This window comes from Pygocentrus nattereri, chromosome 10 (assembly GCF_015220715.1).
Source record: "Pygocentrus nattereri isolate fPygNat1 chromosome 10, fPygNat1.pri, whole genome shotgun sequence".
NCBI lineage: Eukaryota > Metazoa > Chordata > Actinopteri > Characiformes > Serrasalmidae > Pygocentrus > Pygocentrus nattereri.
In genome coordinates this window covers 18,860,560-18,885,021 of record NC_051220.1, presented here as the reverse complement: position 1 = coordinate 18,885,021, position 24,462 = coordinate 18,860,560, and the positions used below count along the sequence as shown (strand labels likewise).

The following is a 24,462-nucleotide window of genomic DNA, read 5'->3' as shown; positions in this document are numbered from 1 at the left end:
TCACAGTAGCATTTTATTTTTTAGGACTATTAGGGAAAGGATTTTTATACAATCTACAGCTAACATCAGCAAAGTTGCTAAAAAGAAAGAAAGAAAACATGCAAATTTGACTCGGTGTCGGCCAAATTACAGTTAGCCTAAACCGATGTCGTCACAATAAATTATGACAGTAGCTTGATCGTAGAATCACACATATCTAAACAGTGTCATTCAATATTAGGGGTTTCTGCTATGAAACTGAATTTGTAGGTAAATTCAAACTCCCCTATGGTCTACTGAGTAAAATGGCTTTGGACTTAATTCAAGACTATTTTATATTGATCAATATAGTTTGTTAATCCATAAATCCAACTTGTCCTTGTCTTGTTTTTTTTTAAGAGGACAGCAAACAGTTTAAGAGGAAGAGGAGGAGGAATCCTCCTCCACTGGGCGAAGAGTGTGACGTTTCAGGAGTGTCTTTAGGATCTCCATCTCACGCTCAGCTTCTTTCAGCTTCCGCCGGAGGCCTTCATTGGTCTTCAGAAGAGACTGATTCTCCTGAGCACACAAACAAACATAACAAGGATTACTAAAAGAAAGAAGCAATTATAGAATTAATCTGCTATAAAGTCTTCAGCTGTGTAGCCGCACAGAGCCTTTGTTGTCATATTTAGCCATTTCTAGTGCACGTTTTCAGTGGTAGACAGGACTGCAGGCACTGTAGAGGGTGAAACGCCTAAATTCATTGCAATTGCTCACTGAGGAACAAAGTTCTTATATTGTTGGATTATTTGTTGAAGCGTTTTTTGTAAAGTGGTGAGCCTTGACCCATCTGCGCTCATAAAGGACTAGGCCTTTCCTGGATGATGAACAGCTTTATTCTATATTCTAAGGCCCAATCCCATTTCTTCTTTTTACCCCTACCCCTTATTTTTGAGTGTCACCCTCTAACCCCTTGGAACTGAGTTGGTAGCGGTTTGAACTCGAAATGGGACAACGCTCAAATAAAAAAAAGCTTCATTAACGGGCTACTCGCGAAGCTCACCGCAAATGCATTGGTAATACGAAGCTAAAGTCAGCTGTTCGCCAGCTTCTTGTTCAGATTTTCTTGTTCCATCTTAAATGACGCAGCAGTTACATTCTGGCGCTTCAGGCGTCGACACTGCTGGACTATTTAAGGTGGAACGGGAAAATTAGCTAGCCAGACATTAGCATGCTATTAGTGATTTTTTTAATGCTTGTTACAAAGAAAATGACCATGATGTGTGGAAACGACATTGAACTACAATGGTTATCGTAATTTCTAACGGAGAAAATACATTTGTGCATTTCTTTGGTCGCTCGCGCAGCCATCTTACCGTTTTTTTTTCTCATATTGCTCTGTTCGGAGAGAACCTCTGAAAAACCTTCCTTTGGAGGGCCATGTAGGCCTAACACTTCACCCAACCCCTCTATCTCAACAAAAAATCAGGACACCCTAACCCTAGACATGAATGCGCAAAACAGAGGGAAATGTGTGTGTGTGTGTGTGTGTGTGTGTGTGTGTGTGTGTGTATATATATATATATATATATATATATATATATATATATATATATATACACAGATACATATCTCACTGTGTTTGGAAGAAAACCTTGTATTTCCAAAATGACAAAAGGGTAACTTTACAGGAGAAGGAAAAAATCTTCAACGTAAGTAAATGGAACCATTTTGGGTCATTTCTTTTAGTCAATTCATCATGAAGTTTTCATACATCGCAAAGAACAACATGTATTTTTAAATTATGTCAAAAACTGAAAAACATCAATAATGGAGATGCAAGGTTTTCTTCCGACTATGTATGAAAATGTCAAGTCAGACATTTCTTGAGCACACTTTGGCCTATCATTAACTCTTTGATTGAGTTCACAATAATAAACACAGAGAATATCATATCACCAGAGTGATATGGCTAGTGCTCATAAAAATTACTCATAATACTGATAAGGCATGGATGTCTGTGATTTGAAATCATTATGTTACACCACCAACCTTCTCCAAAGATTCATAGGTTGACTTGTTCTCCTCTCCAGGATTCAGGGTGGTGGAGGTCTTCTGGGCAGCTCGTTTCCGCTGAGGTACAGGGCTGGGGCAGGGGGTAAGTGATGTGGGGCTGGGGGACAGCAGGGTGGGCTGCAGTAGGCTGGGTGTTGAAGTTGCCTCTGTCTGGGTACTCCTGTGTACTGTAAAGGTCCTCAGCGGTACATTTGTTACAGAGGGAATGTTATATGATGCAGAACTTGGGCTTAACTGTTTGTGCCGCTCAGCATTGTCTGTCGGAGCATCACATGTATATATGAACTGTGCTTCATCTAAAACTACAAGAAAAAATGTTTTGAGTCATGAATTCAGTACATAATCAAACTAAAATGTTCAAATGTTCGACTAACTCCTCAAGGGGAATCTAGTTACTCTGTAGCGTATCTTTTTTTTTAGTTCTTTCCTTTTCATTCACAGTGGAACACTAATTGTTTTTTATTCTTTTTATTGCTTTAAATGTTGTGCAAACTCACCATCATGACCTCCAGGTGCTGTGGTGTCTGTAGTATTAGAAGGGAGGCTCCAGTCTGCATTGCTACTGGTTTTGGCATTCTTATTACACTCAAATGCCACTTGATCTTTGCAGGATTTATGGCAGTTCATTCCACAATCTGCACAATCGGAATCAAGAGCATCGGGTGAAGTAAACGACATGACAAAAAGGATAAAAAATTACAGGTTAAAGCCTACAGCTCATAGTCAAAAGTGAAAACTAGTGAGCCTAGCTGCAGTGTTCCACTGCTGAATCATATGCATTTTAAGAGTAAGGTTTAAAGTGTATGACCCATCGCTTATTTAACACTCTCAGTGTTAGGTAAGCTAGCTCCAAGCAGCAATACGCATTTACAAAATGCAACAATGACACTGACAATTAGAATGTTTTTCGGCCTGTCATATTAATATAATTTCATCATCAGTGCTAAAATGACATCTAAATCCAAAGAGTTAACAACCACAAAAAGACTTTGAGAAAGCAAGACTTGCTTGTCAGCTCACTGTTAGATGGTTAGATTGCAAGATATATTAGTCAGGTAACTTAGCCATGTGTTTTGGCGCAGATAATTTACTATGTGCTATATGTGATTTTTTGATAGACTCTCTGAAGTCGTGCGTCATTCTCAACAACATGTCCACATTAGGAGCTCTGGGCCTAAGCTAATTTTCCTCACAATAGTGTTTCCAGAATTGTTGCTGTTGCATCCTGTGGTAAACTAAAATGTCCCAAAGCCATAAAGTTTATGCTGTGTACATTCTCTTCTCAAGTGTCACTGGACCCTCTGAATTAGGAGATCATTTAGCAGTCAAAACATGAATAATGCATCCTCAAGAAATCTAACACTCCAGTGCATCATATGAAGGTAAATCTACTATTAAAATTCAATATATACGAACACCCCCCCCCACCCCCCCACTTCGGACAAAGCTAAAGGTTTATATAAAAGAGTATTTTATACTCTTTTACAAACTCATAATTCAGGAAATGACAGTCAGAGGGAAAATGTCCAAATGGCAAGACATTTTGGCTCTGGAATATTTTAGTTTACTGCAGTACACAACAGATGAGATTTTCCAAAATGCTATTCATTTCTGTAAAAGAGAACCAGCTTTGACCCAAATTTCATAATATGGGTATGAAGGTATCTATTGATAATACACTTTTCCACACTGTTTAATCCATATCTTACCACTTTGCTGCTAAACTATGATTGGATTAATGGTATTTATGGGAGGGGCTTAGTAAAGGGTCAATCACGCTACATCTACTGTTTTATCTATGCAGGTATTTAATAATAAAGGAATGAATATCCACCTCTGCATCTGTATCCTTGTTTAATGACACCCCACAACTATGAAAGGAAAAACAAGCACAGCAGGACTCAGCAAGGTCATCAAATTAGAGCACTACATGGAAATGAATGTGCTTGAATGTGACCTACAAATCCAGAGCAATTATCACAGAAGGTAGGCCTCATGTATGTGGTCTCTTGGAAGTTGTGAGAGAAGCCCAGGCCAAGTTTGGAACAGATAACACTGGCTCGCATGAAATAGGCTGTGATCTCTTCTCTGCTGATGAGCCCATCTCTGTGGGGAAGATTTGTCAAGCTAAAAAACATAAAAGGTGACTACCACAACTTTTTTTAGGTGTAACCATGGATCATTTATGAAAGCAAACTTTCTGAGATGGTTAAAGTCCTGGGCTTCAACATGTATCTTTTTTTTTACTGAGATCAATCAGGCCTAAATTTGATATGACATTTGTAAAGGTTTTCTTTAAATTAGTAGTGTTGATAGCTATAGGTAATCAGTCCATGTCACTTTTTTTGACTATAAATTTTATGAAAAATTACTCTGAACTTAGGATGCTATACCAATTAAAATGATGGTGATGATGATGATGTTAACATTTTCCTAGGTCAACTGTAACCGCAATAATGGCTAACAGCATGTATGGCCCAAATCACTGCATGTAGCTAAATTAAATTGTATCCTTGAAAAGGTAATTTAATCATAATTGATCTTTTTTTCATGAACAGTAATTATGGCCTCATTTAGCACCTGCCATTTTAAACATATTTGTTTGTGCATTGACTCTGCTTTCATGTATTATAGATTCCATGTTCACATGTCCAGCAGGCAGCATATTACAACTGTATCTGACACTCACTTATCCTTGTCCATAACACAAAATGAAAAAGGAAAGCTTGCGGCGATTTTCTCAAAGTCTTCCTGGGAAATGAAGCCTCTTCCATCATGATCATAGATTGTAAATACAGACTGCCAGAAAAGACAAAAAGACCCAAATCAACACATATGATACTTGTAAGACATTTCTTTTTCTAATAAGCAAACAAAAACCCCACATATTAACATAAACAGCCTTCAAAACCAATAAGGGCCTCTGTTCAAAGCCATTCTAAGAACGGACTATTTTGGGTGATGAACCACATACATCAACCATTCTTTGAACATGCTTGCTGATGGTCTTGGGATCAGGCTTGGGAGCTACACCTGAAGCCCAGTCTACCACCACTGGAGGCCTGTAGGGGGTCGCTGGCTGGTGGAATAAAAAAAGAAAACAGATGCATGAAGTAATACACTGTATTGTGTATATATACGTGCATTTTTAGGATGATATACATTGTACAGTTTTATTATAGCTGTACACATACTGGTTGCACCTTCACTCACAGGAGCTCTGTAGTTCCTTGGCTCTCTTGCATACGACAGCTCATAGATTTCATCCTCAGTGTAATACAGGTCAAGAGACAGCTGTATGGGAGAACAAATATATGTTTTTTGGTCATGAATTCATGTAATGGTATGAGAAATACTGCACATCTAACTATAGAGGAGTTTTAGGAAAATACCCTCAGTTTGAATAAGAAGTACGATCAAATTCTGAAGTTCTCTTTTTTGCAATATGAGATATGTCTGTATGTCACACTGCCTTAAATTACAAGAAAATGTTTTGAGTAAACACTTAGATTATCAGAATGCTTCAGAAATTGGTTTATACCATCTGTAATCCACAACACATAGTTTGAAGTGTTTGATTTACTTTTGTTGATGATAAAGCAGATTGCAGCCTATGTATCTAATTTATTAAACTACTGACTTCATTTATCCATATAAACTTTGATATTGGGAAACAAAATGCAACCCAGGTTATAACTGTTCACTGTAATACTGTAATGACTGAAGACAGTACTGACAGTCAGTAAGTGAACTAGGTCTTTGTTTGCATCCAGGAGAGGTGGGTTCTGCTGGAGCTGGACAAGCTCATTGATGTGATTATAGAGTGCCTGTAGCTTCTGCACGTTGATCTTGCCATTCTCCACGTAGTCAGTCATAGCCTCGTTCACAGCAATCAGGTCCTTGAGATGGACCCCTAAGATGGGGATCTTGAAACCTGTGCACTTGCTGTACATCTGCCTATAATTCTCATAGTTTCTAGATGATGAGAGGAGATCCGTCATTTCATTCAGAACCTGTGGAGAGTAACAACACCAACAATCTTGAGCATTTCCACTCCAAATCATGTGTTCTTAAAATTATACACATTTTAATACTTTCTGTAATACATCAACTGGCTGGTAGCGTATTGCTTTGATCTAAAATCTGTCAAACATTATTAATTAGTTATGGATCAAACCCATATTTTTCAGACCGAGAACGTCTTTTGTTTTTTAGCACCCACTGATACCTACCCATATGGAAAAAGAATATATTTATCAACTTTTCTTTGCAATGTTTGAAAATGTCCAAAATATATGTGTTTAATATATTTTTAAATGTATTATCTGTATTTGTTATTATATTTCTTTAATTGCATGCACTGTTAATAGGTTACTGGTATAACTAAATATACACTATCTCACAAAAGTGAGTACACCTCTCACATTTCTGCAAATATTTTATTATATCTTTTTGTGGGACAACACTAGAGAAATGAAACTTGGATATAACTTAAAGTAGTCAGTGTACAGCTGACTAGCAGTATAGATTTACTGTCCTCTGAAAAGAACTGAACACACAGCTATTGATGTCAAAATAGCGGCGACACAAGTCAGTACACCTCACAGTGAACATGTTCAAACTGTGCCCAATTGTGTCGTTGTCCCTCCCTGGTGTCATGTGACACGTTAGAGTTACAAGGTTCTAGGTGTGAATGGGGAGCAGGACTGTTAAATTTGGTGCCAAACATGGTGGTATTAGCATCATGGTCTGGGGCTGCATGAATGCTGCGGTTCATTGAGGGAAACATGAATTTCAACATCTACTGTGACATTCTGAAGCACAGCATTATCCCCTCCCTTCAGAAACTGCACCGCATGGCAGTTTTCCAACTCCCCAAACACGCCTCCAAGATGACAACTACCTTGTTGAAGGTAAAGGTGATGGACTGGCCAACTAGGTCTCCAGACCTAAACCCAATTGAGCACCTGTGGGGCATCATCAAATGGTAGGAAGAGGAGCGCAACGTGTCTAACATCCACCAGCTCTGTGATGCCATCATGGAGGAGTGGAAGAGGATTCTAGTAGCAACCTGTGCAGCTCTGGTGAATTCCATGCCCAAGAGGGTGAAGGCAGTGCTAGATAATAATGGTGGCCACACAAAATATTGACACTTTGAGCACAATTTGGACATGTTCACTGTGAGGTGTACTCACTTGTGTTGCCGGCTTTTTAGACATTAATGGCTGTGTGTCGAGTTATTTCCAGAGGACAGTAAATCTATACTGCTATACAAGCTGTACACTGACAACTTAGTTATATCCAAGTTTCATTTCTATAGTGTTGTTCCATGAAAAGATGAAAAGATATAAGAAAAAACTGCAGAAATGTGAGAGGTGTACTCACTTTTGTAAGACACTATGAGCTGAATGAATGGCACTGACTTCTGTGTTTTGCATTGCACTTTGTATTAACCATTGTGCATGTATTTGAGTATGCATGTAGTAAGATATTCACACAAAATATATAACAATTAAACAAGATATCAAATCATAACTGCAGTTTCACAGTATATCAAAACCTACACCTGCTTTTGCTAAAGTTTGCTAATATTTAAAATTAAGATACTGGAATACAAATCTATTTCAAAAGGTACTTCAAACAGTAAAGTACATGAAGCAGGTATGTTGGCTATTTTCATTCATTTTCAAATATATTTGATAAATGCATTTATATGGTACATTTCTGGGTGTAATATTACTGCATACATTTTAATATAAATGTATTTTTAAATATATTTGGTTAATATGGCAGTATGTTTTGAAATACACTTTAATGTTTGGAATGTATTTTGGCATGGGCTGCAATCTATTTGAAACATTTGAAACATATAAAAATATATGGCCATATACTTTTTCCACATGAGTAGCTTGGTACCATAACAAATGACCAATTTTAAACGAAGTACATTAGCTAGCTTGCTATGTTACATTATACCTTGGATTGAGTAGCACTGCAGCGGGTTTTGTTCCTTGTCAGAAAAGCATTTCTGTAGAGTTGTAAGTATGTTTTGTTGTTTTGATGCTCCTCATCTGTCTCTAAATGGCAGAGTTTTACACCTGAAGTCTTTTGTTTGGCTGGTTAAGCTGTAAGTTAGTTGAATGTCATCTGAGGCCCAACATACAGTGATTTTGGAGATCTTGTTCTTTGGTGACTCACACCATACATTTGATGAAAACCACTAAGAAATACAAAGCTTATGATTTATACACTAGCTCTGTCCAAAGCACAGCTCCATCAGACAGCTCTGTCCATGAACAATTAAAAAAAAAAAAATCATTCATAATAACATGCTGCGCGCCGAGAACAGAGCAAAGAGAAACTGAACAGCGCTGCTTACATTGTGCACTGAAGCTAAAAGTCAAGCGGTGATGTATACAGTAGGACAGTATAGTCTCTCTACAGCCTGTTTTATAAAGACATTTAAAAATACATATATTTTTTACCTCACTATACTTTTCATTCAGACATAGTAAAGTCGCCATATACAGACTTTGGTAGGAAAAATCAACTTTTCCGCCTGGCCTCTGTGTCTCCATCTGTTAAAAATGAGCTGAAATCACCAGCTTGAGTTACTTTTTTTGTATTTTTTTTTCTTTTAGCTATTCCACGTGTTACTTCTAGATAAAGAAACATGAAGTCATTTTTTATAGCTGCTGATGATACACTGGTGACAAGGAATTATACCTTTACAATCCAAAATGTGACCTCAGATCTGTAGATACTGGCTATCAGCAAATACCTTCCATACAATACAGAAAAACGTGGAGAGGCCTCTTTCTGTTATTATGCTATGAGTTTTAATTCATCTTTTAATTAGATTTCTACCTTTTGTGTTTGTCTTTTTAATTTGATCTGTCATATGATTTGAAATGTTTTAAATGTTTATTTATTTTTTTAATTTTTAATTTTAATTTTAAATTTATTTATTAATTTCCCTTATATCCCTACTACTGAACAGCACCTATAATAGACGACAATCATTATAATCGGAGGAAAAATGAATTTTATCATTATTATCATCATCATCATCATCATCAACATCATCATCACCAATGGTCTGGCCTTGAAAATGATTCAGTGAAAAAACTGCTCAGAACTCCAGCCCAAGTTCTTAAGAGTTCTTTCCCTTTCTACAGTCACTCTCTTCTCATACTACCACCACATGTAGTACAACTGAATGGTCATTTTCATACTGAGACATTACAATGAACCCCTAATTATAGTCATGAAACATATCTCAATGAAAATCTCAGGAACCGTTACAACATTATGACAGTTTGCTAAAACAGACACATACCTTGGTGGTCTCATTTGGCACATATGTACAAGTGTCTTTCAGTCTAGAAATGGAGCTGTGACAAAGGCCTCCCACCACAGCCATTAGTGTGTTAAAGTTCTGCATCTGCTGGAGGTTCTGCAACAACATCTCAATGTCAGCTGGTGTATGAAATTAATTAGACTAAGTGAGGGAACACTGCAACAAAAATTACACAGACAGTGACTCTGGTATATGGATAGTGTGAGGACTGTAATGTCTGTTAGTGAACACTGTCTAGAACACTTGCAGGAAAGCAGCTTTGTTAAAATGGCCAGTGCATTCCTTAAAAGTCTAAGAAAAAGGGAAAAAATCCTAGTAATCTGTGGAATAGAACATCAGTAGTTACCAATTCTGAATATAGATAATTATATACTATTGTTATAATATAGGCTTAAAAGACTCTTTAATGGTTAATACAGTGATCCTCATTCATGGTCCTGGAGCAGTATACAGGGCTATATTATTACCCACTACACTATCTAATTACTCCAAACTCCACAGAAAGACCTCCACAGAGCCTCATGAAAATCCAAGTTTTTTTTTTTTTTTTTTTTTTACAATAACCATCAGTTTTAGTAAGTTACTTATTGCCGACATTACATTTGTTATTTAGAATGACCAATTTATAGAATTGTCTTCAAGAGATTATCAGTGCTTTATCGGTGGGATTTCCTTCCTTCCAGAAAGGAGGTACTGAGGGGAAATCTCCACAGGCAGTAGTACTGCATTAGAGGGGGTACTGATCAAGCTCATAAAACCTTAAAAAAAATAGTCAACCCAAAAACTCTTAGATCCCTGATAATTATATTTGCTGACCAAGAGGGCACTTGCACATTCAGAGGCCCCTCTTATTGTCTATCTTTGTATACGCCTGACCACTGCCCTGCATGTTGTAGTATTTCCTTGCTTTAATACACCCACTTCAACTCAGGAAGGCCTTGCTCATTATTTGGATCAGATGTGCTGGGAGCAGTTGTTAATCTGACATGTGCTGGACAACAGTACTGTAGGACCAGGATTGAGAACCACTGGATAAATTTATTAGGCTTGGTAAAACACAGAGGTTGCAGGTACTGTTGTTGATATGTTGGTCATGTTACCTGCGCAACATAGATGAACTTTGTGAAAACTTCAGCTCGGAGCTGAGCAGTTGGTCGACTAAGCACCATGAGTTGTACCCACTGGGAGATACCGTTACACAATGCAATGGAACGTTCCATTGTAGGGTTCTCTGTTAAACACTCATTTCGGATGTATTTCTGGTAATCTGCAAACTGAAATAAACAAAGTGACTTATTATTTCAATATTAATCATTTAAATTGGTTATATACCTAGTAATGACTTACAAGGCCAAACTGTCCCATTTAGGGAAGATACATAAGACGAGCAATTCGCAAACAGGAAAATATCAAGGAATCCTGAAATGTTGTTGGCTACAGCACTTTTCTTTAACATGTTATGCCACATAACTCACATCATTCTAAAGCTTTGTTTGACTCTTTTCTCCATGCAGTGTGTTTGACTTCTCCCTTCTGATTTCTCTTAGACAGGATGGAAAAACTGATGCCTTTAAAATGCCTTTTCACCCAGACTTTCTGATTCTGATTAGCCTTTCTGAGTGCTGGTAAACAACGTAGAAATCAAGGTCACTTCAAGAAGACGAATCGGCTCGACTCCATCATTATGAAAAATCATGCAAGACCCACTTTAATCATGGTCTCCTAGTCACTGCAATCGTCTAGTTAAGGAAAACAATAATTATGGCCACTCCTTGTGAAGGTGCTACCAAAGAACGGTCCACTCACAGATATTCTGCAGAAGGATTTGAACTCCAAGTAAGTGAGATGTTCTGCTAACTCCACCGGCTCCAGGTGGTCGAACAGCAGAGACACTTTTCTCTTCTTACTACTGGCCTTGATTTTCTGACTGGCTTTGCGAGACCACTCTCTGTCACCCCTAAATCATACCAGGGTTTGTAAGTACATAGGAAGCTGTGGTGAATTAAAAACTAGCATACATAGAACACTTGATCAACAATTTACAATAAAAAATATACACATGTACCATAATACACATGTACCATAATGACCCCCATATGGCCTTTTCAGTTAGGTCTTAAAAGGTTCACTGGTAGACATTTATACAGGAAACAAAAGTCACAATACATTGTATAGGAACAAGGTTGACAACATAATACTTACAGCCATTTAGTTTGCAGTAAAGGACACAGCTTCTCTTGCCCATGTTCTCTCATAAGCTCCCTGAACTGCTCTAACGACTCTGCCAGACAGCTGTGCAACCTGAACATAGTCCAGAACTCACTTATCCAGTACCTTTAGAAAAAAGACACAGTGGGCAGGCAGGTATGATATACATACAGTGCTGATAAAGATTTGGGTCTGTTTTCGTCATGTCCAAAATTTTGAACACAGGACAGAAGGTTCTCGAAACCGACGCAGTCTGTGGATGTGAATTGATATCCAGGCTATTCTTAATTCAACTCATTCAACACCTGTCATGAAATAAATCAGTGGTAACTAGACTATTTGCGCTACCCTCCTGCTACCCACTTCAGACCAGCTGCCCACGCCCCAGCTACCGCCACCTACCTTGGACTAGCTGCCCACCTTACACTCCTAGCTATTACTACTACTAATACTACTGCTATTAATATTAGTAATATAATCACTTGTAGGTAGTTTGACCAGAGGAGGATGGGTCCACCCCTGGTGAGCCTGGTTCCTCCCAAGGTTTCTTCCTCAGTTCTGAGTAAGTTTTTCCTTGCCACTGTTGCCCCTGGCTTGCCCACCGGGGGGGTTTTACATTCTTGTTAAAACTTTGTCTTTTCTGGAATTCTGTGAAGCTGCTTTGTGACAACATCCGTTGTAAAAAGCGCTACACAAATAAATTTGATTTGATTTGATTTTAGAGTACATATTCTGGGGCCTACAGGTGAGACATTGGACAATAGAGATAAATAATCAAGATATATGTCATTTTAAACAGCATGTTTTGTGACATCCCTTGCTTCTGCAATGTTCTGATTTAACGTTGAGGATCTAAGTGAAAGGTAGTTCAAACTGCTGAATTAGCTTCACACTTCCAAAGACAGTTCTTTGTTGGACAGACTGCGCAGTATTTAGATGCAGTAATAATTCTTTAAGACTTAGTACTGCACTTTGTAGGGAGAAGGATGCCATTTGAGGTTCAGCCTGAAACAGTTGGCGGCGGTGTTGCGTCACCTCACCCGAATACTGCGCACTGATTGGCTGACCGGATTTATCGAATTCCGCTGGAGAACGTCGCCGTTTGACTGTTTCTGCTGTAAAACGTGAAATTGCAGGTCTTGACAACGAACAATAACGGCTTTCGTGACGAAACGTGTTGAGGGTTCACACAGCGCTGTGTGTCAGAGTAACTCACCACAGGCAGTAACTCACCACGTTTTTAAAATCATGTCGTTTATCATTTATGTAAACTAACCCTTCAGTAGCTGTTTCCAGCTTACCCGAGGGCGTCAGTTTTAGAGAGAGGAAGAACGCTTACCTAATGAAGTAGCACATTTTCAGACTCTCGGCAGACTTGTCATCCTCCAGGGTATTTTTGAAGGTAAGAGAAAAGTTAAGAAACACCAGAAGTTGAGAACAAGTACAAAAGCACTAGTAGCTACAGGTCTTAGAGAGCTGCAGTGTTATCCTGGAGCTCTCTGTGCTCCTTCTGCTTTGACAGTGTTTGTTGACATGTTTTACTCTTAAAGGGGAATTGAGGTGTTGCGCTTCTGGGATTGTTGTATATGCGATTGTGAGCTGTTCTTTTAAAGGGCGTGATTATTTTTGCAATTTGCTTAGATGTGCTTAAATCTCTCACTAGCCACGTTTACATGCAGCCTGATAATCCGTTAATAATCCGACTAATAGCTGAATCGGAATAGAACGCGTCCATGTAAACACCTCAATCTGAATAGTCTAGTCCGATTGAGGCCATTCGGAATTTCTATCCGATTGAACGAGGTGGGTAAGCCTGTAAATAATCCGTTCAATAGAAGAATAATATCCGTGTAAACGCCTGAATCCGATTACACTCCAATCGGTGTAAGTACGTTCTGCACATGCGCGGCGCGTCATAGCGAGAGGTTTATACCGGTCAACACGGCGGAGCAGAAACGGGCCTGCAGAGGAGACGAGGTTCATACTCTGAGCTATAAAAGACGGCGGTGGGACGGACGTCCAGCTTATGTGTCTCAGAGCGTCTTCCTTTATAAGTACGTGTGAAGGACGTTTTTCTGAGTCTGACGTCAGTTTAAAGCCATTAAAACCACAAGCGAGTTAACTGGAAACTCATCTCGCGCCGACTGGACCTCACGTGATGTTCGTTGTCATGGTAACGTTTACTCTCAGCGCTGCTCCACGCATGCGCGTCATTTTGCATCGGATTACTTGTAGCGAGCGTGTAAACGAAGCTTTTCATCAGATTGTTGAACAGAGGGAGAATAAACACCTCAGTCTGAGTCTGGAATCCGATTGTTTTCAGTCAGATTGGCAAAAATCTTTCCATGTAAACACAGCCAGTGTGATTGAACATTACCATTATGAAATTATAATGACAGAAATCAGCATAACAGTACAGTCGGGTTTTAGGAACAGAGCCCTGCTCGTATTAACGCACGGGAACAAGATCCTAATGCGTGGCTTCGACTTAGTAAGACATGGCAAAGAGATAATTAAGTCATGGCCATGACTTAGTAAGGCATCACGACTTAAGCTCTAGTCACAACTTAATTGTCTCGTGGACACGCATTAGGATTTCGTTCCCAAGCCTTACTAAGTCATGGCCACATATTAGGATCTCATTCCCACACGTTAACATGCCATAGTTTAATGACATTTATGGAGTTTAACATATTGGGGAAAAATAACTGCCTTAACCATCATAACTTTTGCACAGGCCACATTTTATGACCCCAATATGTTAAATTACAGTAACTGTGCATTAAAAAGTGCAGCAGTGTGTTCTCTCTTTGGGATATATTGGCTTATTTTCTCTTAGAAAATCAACAAAATGTTACATGGCTGTGTGCACTGTGTGTATTATATGTATGTAACAAAGTATAAGAATAAGAATTTAATAAATCTAACCCAAAACCTAAACCTAATCCCAACCAGTCACAAAAATGAAATATTGTAGCATGTTCTTAATGTTAATTATAATTTTCAAATATTAATTATCTAACATTTATTAGCTGGGTTGTTCTAAGAAGGACTCTTATTGTGAAGGTGGGACTAGTCCAGTGCAGTGTTAGAATAGGAGTCAGTCTATCACTGATGGCTGAGAAAGACAGAGGTGGTGAGGATTGGAGCAAATTGTTAGACAGAACTCTTTATGTACAGAGTGGCAGTGGCCATCTACAGCTCTTTAATAAAGCACAATGACTTCTGCATAAACTGGGTCTTCTTTAACAGCAGTCAGTTATAAAACCACTTTCTTGTTCAATTTTTTTGAAGTTTTCATCTTGTATTTACAGCCATTGTCCATTTTATCAGCTCCGCTTACCATGTAGGTGCTGTAGTTTCACAATTACAGATTATAGATTTTTTTGTTAGCTGCTCTTTATTCCATTACTCATTGGTCAGGACCACCACACAGGTACTCTTTGGGCGGTGGTTATTCTCAGCAATGCTGTGACACTGACATAGTGGTTGTGTGTTAGAGTGTATTGCACTGGTACAAGTGGATCAGACACAGCAGCACTGCTGGAGTTTTGAAACACTGAGTCCACTCACTGTCCATTCTAGACAGTCCTACCTTGTTGGTCCACCTGTAGATGTAAAGACAATACTCCAGTAACACTGCTGTGTCTGATCCACTCGTACCAGCAGAGCACACACTAACACACCACCACCACATCAGTGTGACTGCAGTGCTGAGAATGATCCCCCACCCAAATTATATCTGCTCTGTTGTGGTCCTGTGGGCGTCAGCTGATGAACGGGATAAAGAAAGCCTAACAAATTATGACAGAGAAATTACAAAGAAATAGTCTGTAATTGTAGAACTACAAAATGTGATAAGTAAACCTAAAAAATGGGCAGTGAGTTCAGATACAATGTATGTGTACTTAATAAAGTGGCCAGTGAGTGTAAGAACAGTATAAGTACCACAACAAGAATGTGAAGCGTTTTGTTCCATAAAGTGAAATAGAATATAATTGTTTTCATGATATACATTGTTGGAATGGGTTTTACACATACAAGAAGTATCAGTGCTGTGTTATAATTGTTATAATTAATTATGTTAATGAATGTTCTTCAGTGTTTCATTGTATATCATGTATATCATGAAAACAATTATATTCTATTTCACTTTATGGAACAAAACCCATTTCCATTTTATATTTACATCCAAAATTGTTACAAATTAATATACTGCATTTTGGAATGAAACTCATGTTTTATTTTCAGCAAAAATTATTAATGTTATTAAGAATAGTACAGTTAGAAGAACAAAGGTTAGGTTCCTGCCTCCAGCCACTTTGTCTAACACAAACACTTACTGTGCAGATAAATAATAATTTAATAAATAATTTACATATCACTTTCTCTGATCACCTATGACTTTTGCACAGAGCATTAAAACATAAAATGTCATAAAAACAAAGAAAACCTCTAATGGCTGAAAGGATATAGCACCACCAGCTTGTTCAGGAGCTCTTTGGAGGACAGCAGTAGTCTATGCATGGTGAGAGTGATGTTCAGTAAATGGCTGCTGTGGCAGACATTACCATCAGCATCTGTAGAGGGAAAGGCAGATTAAATATAGATTGTTCAATATATGGGCAGGTTTGTATGTATGAATAATTACTCTACTTGCAGATTTAAAGTGAATTCCACTGACTTTTTAAAAGTTCTCCAGAATTTAATTATTGAGATGTAAATAAAGTCATTTAGAGTGGTTTGATAAAATGGTGCATTGTAGAGAAATTTACTGACTCTGATTTTTTACAGTGCTCGTAACAGAAAGGGGTCACAATGTCTACAATATATATATATATATATATATATATATATATATATATTTTTTTTTTTTTTTTACTATTCAAAACAGCCAGTGAACCTACCTTTAGAGGTTTTATATGCAGTGTCAAAAATGGTGAAATAGTAGTACATTTACATTTACATTTACAGCATTTAGCAGATGCTCTTATCCAGAGCGACTTACAAGAAGTGCGTAGTAAATTCAAATAGTTTTCTTTCTTATTTTACCTTACAACACCCTACAAGTACCTCCCCACCATGAACGTGCTTTTGAAAAAGACATTTTAGGCCAAAAGTATCAGATATCAGGCAACGTAGCGTAAACATTTCGTGTAATAGCTTTCTGTGATGTAGCTTCCAGAGGCATCAAACCCTTTGGATGTCTGGTTGCTATCACCGGTAAGCTTATTTAGAGCAGAGCATTTCACACTAAACCACTCTGAATGGCTTTGTTTACATCTTAGTGATTTAATTATGCAGACGTTTTGAAAAATCAAGTGACTTCCCTTTTAATTTGTTGATTTTTCTTTAATGTTTAAATGCAGGTGGCCTCTATGTCAACATGCATGTGTCACGTTATTGTTTTGAGTTCATTTAATTCACTTCTCTCTGCACTGAGCTTGTGAAGTGTGGGGATGGGGGGGTGGGAGGGAGGGAGACAAGGAATGGCGTCACTGTATTGATCTGGCCCCCTGAGAGCCTCAAAGACTGACCATCATCTGAGGGGGCCCCATTTGGGGAAGTGACCTTTCTGAACAGAGTGGCATCCAGGTAATCCTTCATATGGCCCTGATATATTCTTTCACATTTCAAAAGGGACTGTGAACCACGGGGTCTCTGGCGTAGCCCTCTGATGTGAGAAAGGAGCAGCTGGACTTATCATTACGCATTTTGAACCTTATGACAATGTTGTCCACAACAGTGTTTTCCTATTGTGAAAGATAAGCCTATGAATAAGCTCTTTTTCATCTAATTATGACCTTATTTAGATGTATTTTCTTGTAGTCACTCTGTCTTGAGACAATTTGTTTGAAAAAATGTCTCAGAAAAAAGGAAAGTAATAAATACAAAGAGTGAGCACACTTCATACTGAAAACCTTGTTGCATTAAGTTATTTAGGCTTCTTTGTAATTTTTTGTTAAATATATTTTTCATGGTGCTGAAAAATGAATGACGTCTATTAATCAGCTGTTCTGACCGGAAGCGTGGTCTCTAACTTTTACATCTCTTTGCTTATTTCTAATGAAGTGCTGTAAACATTATTTGAGATAAATGTTTGAAAGGTATCGCAAACTCCTTAAGAAAAGCAACGCTAGCAGTGAGTTCATTTTTTTCCTTAACCTTCTTTCTTTGTTCCATTTTAGTGGGAAAAGAAATCAAGCAGGTAATTCTATTAAACAGGTATCAATGGTTGTATGTGAAGATTCCAGTGAGAAGGGCTTGACATGTATAATATGATAATATCCCATGTAAAATATGACACAAACCACACAACAGCTGTTTCCTGGCAAATATGCAGAACATTAAGAAAATCTCAGATTCCAGTCAGAACTGCCAAAAGGCTAATTACTATTTTTAATATAGTAACAGAATACAGAATACATTTAAATCAAAATTGAGGTTGTATCATCAAGCAACAATGAAATGAGTACGCCTTTACATTACCTAGTATCAACAGCAACAGAAAAACCAGGCATGACTTTACTTACCAAAAGCCTGGATGCATGTATGAATGAGTTCCTCCCAGGTAGCTCCTTTGGTAAACTGGCCCAAAGCTGTCATGATCTGGCCCTCTGAGTCCTGGGCTTGACTGAGCTAGGTTGGATCCAGTAGCTGGTAGTAGGTAGAGCCTTTTAAAAGATCATTCAGTGGTGGGAATGTGAGGGGGGGGGTACCACACTGTGTGTGTGCATGTGAGTGATTGAGTTACAAGTGAGTTAGATTCTCCATCAATAACCTGCTGGTTTTAAATAATATGTGTTCACCAAAATGGCTTAAAATTATGTAACTTAAGCGAATACATTACAAAAACATGTTTATACAATTTCATGCATTTATCAATAACTAACTAACACTGTTGTCAGAACAAAACCTTGTATCTCCATTTTTGTCGTTTGTCATTTTTTAGTTTTGACATAATTTAAAAATGCCTATTGTCCTTTATATTGTGTCCTTTATATCAATTTCATGATGATTGGACCAAACGAAACGGCCCAAAAAGTACTTGGAAAAAAGTGTGGTTCCATTGACTTGCATTAAAGGTAGAGTATGTTTTTTCCTTCTCCTATAGAGTTTTAATTTTGGAGATAAGTTTTTTTTTTTCCGACAGCAGCGATAAGTAGGTGTATAATAAAACATGGGGAAATCAATGTAATGTAATAGCAAAAACTAGAAAAGTGCATTTTCCCTAAGAAAATGCAATGTGATTGTGCAGAGAGCATAAGCAATTCCTCTCTATAGCGAGGGTGTTAGGAGGATTAATATTTTATCCTTTGGTGGTTACTAGGAGTTTGCTAGGGCTTGCTATGGTATCCTAAGTGGTTGCTAGGGTGTTTAAAAGTAGGTGGTTTGTGTGGTATCCCAAGCGATTGCTTGGTGGTTGCTGTGATATTTCAGGTGATTGCCAGGGTGTTGCTATGTGGTTGCTGTAGTATCCAGTGTGGTTGCTATGATATCCCTGGTGGTTGCTAGGCAGTTGCTCTGGTGTTCAAGTTGGTTGCCATGGGATATCTGCTAGTTACTAGGGGTTTGTAAGTAGTTGCTAAGGTGTTGCTAGGTAGTTACAATGATATGCCTGGTGGTGGCTAGGCATTTACTTTGGTTTCCAAGTGGTTGCTAGGCTGTTGTTAGGTAGTTGCTATGGTATCGCTTGTAGTTTGCTACAGGTTTGATAGATGGTTGCCATGGTATCCCATGTGCTTGCTTTCCACTGAATTAGTTCAGACTGCAATACGACAGTGAAACAAAAAAAAAAAACACCAAGTATTCAGACATAAGGCATTTACAATGATTGTGTTATATCTAAACTCAAGGCATTAATTGAGGCAGTGAGACTACATCCCTGTCCCTCATGGCCACATAGTGAGCAGTTAGATCCTATTGTTGTGGAGGCTTTATTATTCTATTGCTAGTGAAAAAAAAACAAACAAAAAAAAACAAAACAGAAGGTTCAGTCATCAGTTTTAACAAAATAAGCATGTATATAAATGATATATAAATAAATATAAATATATGAATATATAAATAAAGTGTTAGTCATTCAAAGCAAAAGTATTCTAAAGCACAGGTCAGTTAAAAGTCTTGGCTTTGACAGTTCAATAGAATGATCTTTGCACATGTATGATTAGGCGCATTATGTAAAATCCTAGCTTAAATACATTGATAACTGTTATATGCAGTGGCGGTCATGATGTTAGCATAGCAATAGTGTGTTAATAAAAGTGTTCTAAGTGTGATTGTCATGATATACTATAATGGTTTTAAAAACCCTTACATTATGTAATACAAGGGTTGAACGATTTGTGAAAAATATGTAACTGATTTTTCTGACTAGTATTGCGATTGCAATTAAAATGTGATTGTTTTCTTTGAATAGGCTTTCTTTGGGCCAGAACATTTATTTTTTCAGGCTTGAAGACTGAATGCGGTGTACCAGGCTGACCGTTCACAAGCTTTGTGTCATTAGGATAAAATCACAATTTCAATGAATCAAAAAGATCAGTCATTCAGCCCGGTCAAATAGTGTCTCAGAATTGATCTGCCATGGGACAGTACACAGAGCGCAGTTTGTGAAATAACTAAATACTGTTTGTAACAACATATTACTTTTCATTGGTCAACCAATTCGCTTTAAAAAATAGTTCTGTCTGATTTCTCTTTATGCCTTCTTGTGTATAAGTACGACGATTTATTGGTCCACTAACCATGTGCTTGGTGGTCAGATTCATTTCAATTTATGACAGCGCCCACAGTCAGGCCAATGTGTCTCATTGGCCCATGTCCAACTTCTACTGAACCCATTACGCTCAGCCTACATATTCACAGAAGGAGAACGTAGCATAGCTAGATCTTTACAAATGGGAAACTTTACTTGGAGAAAGCCTTGTTTATTTTAAGTTTCACACTGATTTATGTTTGTGACATTCTTAAACTTTACATGTTGTTAAAAGTTGCAAGTCGTGTTTTACAGTTACAGTTAGTGGAGTTTTTGCCTCAATCTGTAGCCAAATCTCTGATGAGGATTTTTAAAAACATTGCTTGTTAAAAATGTAACAGAGCTGAAAATAGTAATACCTATTGCTTATAATGCATATGTATTTTTTAGAGTACAGTGATCAGTTCTCTGTACACACTCCTAGCAGAAGACTTTTGACAGGTAGATACAAAAGAGGAGCGGTGCATCTTCTTTAGTCTGAATGTGGTGATACCCTGAGCCAGTTCAGGTAAGATGGTCAGTTGGTCTTGCAGCCTTCATCATTCATGTCAGGGTTTGGAGATCCAGAACATTCCATGGCCAACTCTTCTATTTCAGATGAGCCTAGTTCACAAATGACAGAACCGCAGAACCCAGCACTCCGATTTGTTAAAGCAGTGTTCTGGATGGTTCTTTTTGACTTGTTGGTCCATGAGATATTTTCTGAATGTTTTTACTCTACACACTTAAAAAAGATGGTTCTTCAAGGGTTCTTTAGTAAAGAAAATGGTTCTATATAGAGCCATGAACACTCAAATAGCCCTTTGGATAATTAAAAGGTTTGCATTTCCCATCATTCAGAAGAACCCTTTCACAATGCATAGAACACTTTAATCATATAAAAGGGTTCTTTGAGTGTTCATTATTCTATAGAGAACCCGTAACATCTTATGCTCATAGGTATATTTTGGTTTTTCCATTTGAATTCACTTGACCAAATTGTAAGGCAAATTATTCAGTAACTGCATGAAATAAATGTAATTTTTAAATTTTATTTATTTTTTCATTCGCCTCAAATTAACAGAATGTGTTTTATTATCATACACATATTGCTATGTGCATAGACTCACTGCTGAAAGTGAAAAATCTTAGACGCTCTGTATTTTTTTTTATAAAAAATCGTTTTTACGGAGGAGATCACTGACGAGACGCCATCTGCTTGTAGTTTATAGCCCAGATTTGTGGAAAAAGGGGTCGACTTTCAGTAGACAAGAAGAGTTCAGCTTCTTTTATTATGAACTTTAAAAATGACATGACTCATCTATTTGATTAGAAAGAAGACAGTTACAGCTCTGATATGACACACACTTTTTGAATGTATCTTATGAAATATGACAGTTATGAAGAATACGACAAAGTGCGTTTTGGAACCACCAGCGATCTCAAGGAGTTTAAAAGGTTAAAGGACCATCTTTTTTTTTTTGTTGTGTAATGCAGAGTCATCAAAGTGGCCCTCTGGAACACCCAGCACCACTAAGTGCTCTAATCATATCTCAACACTACCATCAGTGTAGGCAGAGTCTGAGGCAAGAGCTGTTTCAGTATCCACCAGGGTGTAGTTTAAAAGGTTATCACACACTTCACCAACAGTGAGAGAAACGGCTTCAGTCTCATCACAGAAAATCTGCTCACCAAGGATTTGGTAGGTTACTTTTATCTCCACCAGGGTCTCTAAAGTCTAACGCACAGGTCAGCAAGTCCGAAACTTGTTTTCAACTCTGACTTTGAACCATTAGGCACATCATGGAAAATCCTGGCTTAAATACATTAATAACTGTTACGTGCAGTGGTGATCATGGCATATCACTATAGTAATAATGTGCTGTTAAAAGTGTCAGGATATGACATTGATATACCATATGTAACTGATTTTTCTCACCAATGTTGCGATTGAGATTTAAGTATGATTATTTCCACCTGAAATTGAAGCTATTGATGGCTGCCATGTTACAGCCAGCCAGCTCATCATTTTCAAAAGATGATGGAAATGAGCCCTCATATGATGGTGCAGTCTTATGCTGTGCTGTGCTGCCACATTTGTGAGCAAGTCCACACGTATAGAAGTCTAGAGCACATCCAAGATGTATCTGACTGTAAAGTCTTTATATTAAAATCACAATTTGAAAGCATGCAATTTTCATATCGCTAAAGCTGCAAGTTTAATTAGAGTTTATATTATCAACATTGATGGCTTAACTTTAAGGTTGGGTCATTTAATCTTATAACATGGAGCTGCCTGTAAATTAACATCTACAGAACATCTATAACAAAATATGTAAAATATGTGTACTGTAAACACAACACACCTACGACTAACTGGCATGTTCACCATTGAAGCCAAGTTAGACAAGGTGGATATGCTGGTTTTATTGACTACAAAAAGCTTCACTTATAGAAAATAATCACAAAATTATAAAAGTGGAAATTAGATATGTTCCCCAAATCGTTCAGCCCTATACTGTACAGATGGAATTTGGGCTACATTCAGGCTGAGGGGGAAAAAAAGCTGAACTAGTGTGGGCTGCCTGGGATTGACGGCCAGTTTCCATACTTCACTGGGCATAAGGTTATGATTTAGTACAATGAAAGTCAACCCTGGTCATGAAAGCTCCCTGCACTTTAACGCACCCACTTTGTTAGTGAGCTGACTAGTTGGATCAGGTATGTTGGATGTTGGGAGTGACAGCTGGTCATAATACTGATGAAAAAAGCACTCAATCAGGAGCCTCGTTCCTGCTACAGCACTAAAACAATCAAACAGCCGTCTCACTAACTGCTGGTTGCACTTAAATGTTTAAATATTGATGTGGAAGAGAACCCACTGCAATAGCAAACTTACACACATTCACACTGTATTTCACAGATGCATTGAACTTTACCAGCTATAACATGAGCAGAAAAAGACTAAAGTTTAAAATAACTAGGATTCTGTAAAGCAGAACTAAACAAAAGATAAATATATCTTACCTGAATGTCTGTTACAAACACTTATAAGCTTTAAATGACTATGTTATAAGCTTCAGATATCTGTGTCCTGCTGCTATGGCAGCCCTGTTAGTTTGACTCTAACATAACACTGCAAAACCACTAGAGTACCTTTTGGAAATGATCATTTTTGCAATGGTGTAAACTGGATAAACTCAGGCTTCTTATGAAGCAAATTAAAATGTTTCTGCATGACACAGGCCATGTAATGACATACTCTCAATGTGTCTGTATCTGACTGATAGGATTAGGGTTAGGGTTAGTGTGACTAATGACTAATGACTCTATGGGGCCTCCGGCTAGTACGTCACAACCATTTGACACAGAATCAAAGATTTGCTGAGTGAATCTACAGCTTAAGCTGGTAGCAAATCAGCGCCATCTTTGCCCAGTCTTATTTTATAAGGATTTTTGGATTTTGCTATTACCAAAAAAAGAAACCTTACTTTGTTGTCTTTTTTCTTTGAATGAGAGGGAGGGCTTAGCCCCTCTATCCTCTGTATACTAGCTGCCCCGCTTGACAGCATGGAAGACACTACAGTTTGCGTAGCAGGGGATCTCCAGGACCAGGGTTGGGAAACGCTGTTCTAGACCATTAAAAGAAAGCATTTTTGCATTTTTAGTGATTTTTCTGCACCAGCTACATTTTAATACGAGCAACACTAAACACAAAAATAGTTAAGTAATAAATGGCTTTCTGCTGTATTTTATTTAATTGTCCATTCTGTTTCACTCCATGTGTACTAGCAACTATGCTAATGTCAGTTACAGTTAGCATCAAAATGCATCATATGAGCTTTGAAACATTTTCCCCATCTAGGTTTGACTGTAAAATTATACTGGTACAGTTTTTATGGAGTCCTCTGTTGCCAACAGACCAGCTACTAGAAGAGCTACAAACTGTGCTGAGCTAGTCCTACTCTGGCTAGCTAGTTAGGAGGCTAGCTCTGTTAAAAGGGCTCTTCTGGGACACCAGCAGACAGTATTCCCATATTTTATTGTGAAGAAAACTCAACTAATGCTAGACATTAATTTATTATTCGCTAGGTTATGATTTTCACCAAAAGCTTTCCTT

The 24,462-nt window shown here is 37.9% G+C and overlaps 1 protein-coding gene across 1 annotated transcript; it reads right to left on the bottom strand.

Moving 5' to 3' along the window:
* LOC108441832 (RAS guanyl-releasing protein 1-like) lies at nt 1-18,361 on the bottom strand. The gene is made up of 16 exons (XM_017721558.2): nt 18,139-18,361; nt 16,080-16,185; nt 12,945-13,007; nt 11,600-11,731; nt 11,204-11,354; nt 10,498-10,671; nt 9,377-9,493; nt 5,775-6,050; nt 5,251-5,331; nt 5,012-5,116; nt 4,727-4,836; nt 3,999-4,143; nt 3,872-3,908; nt 2,535-2,672; nt 2,014-2,339; nt 1-537 (listed from the first exon to the last, which is right to left on the bottom strand). Exons 1-16 carry the CDS (start codon nt 18,209-18,211, stop codon nt 394-396), a joined length of 2,178 nt encoding a protein of 725 aa, XP_017577047.1. The 5' UTR covers nt 18,212-18,361; the 3' UTR covers nt 1-393.
* Between the last annotated feature and the right edge of the window lie 6,101 nt (nt 18,362-24,462).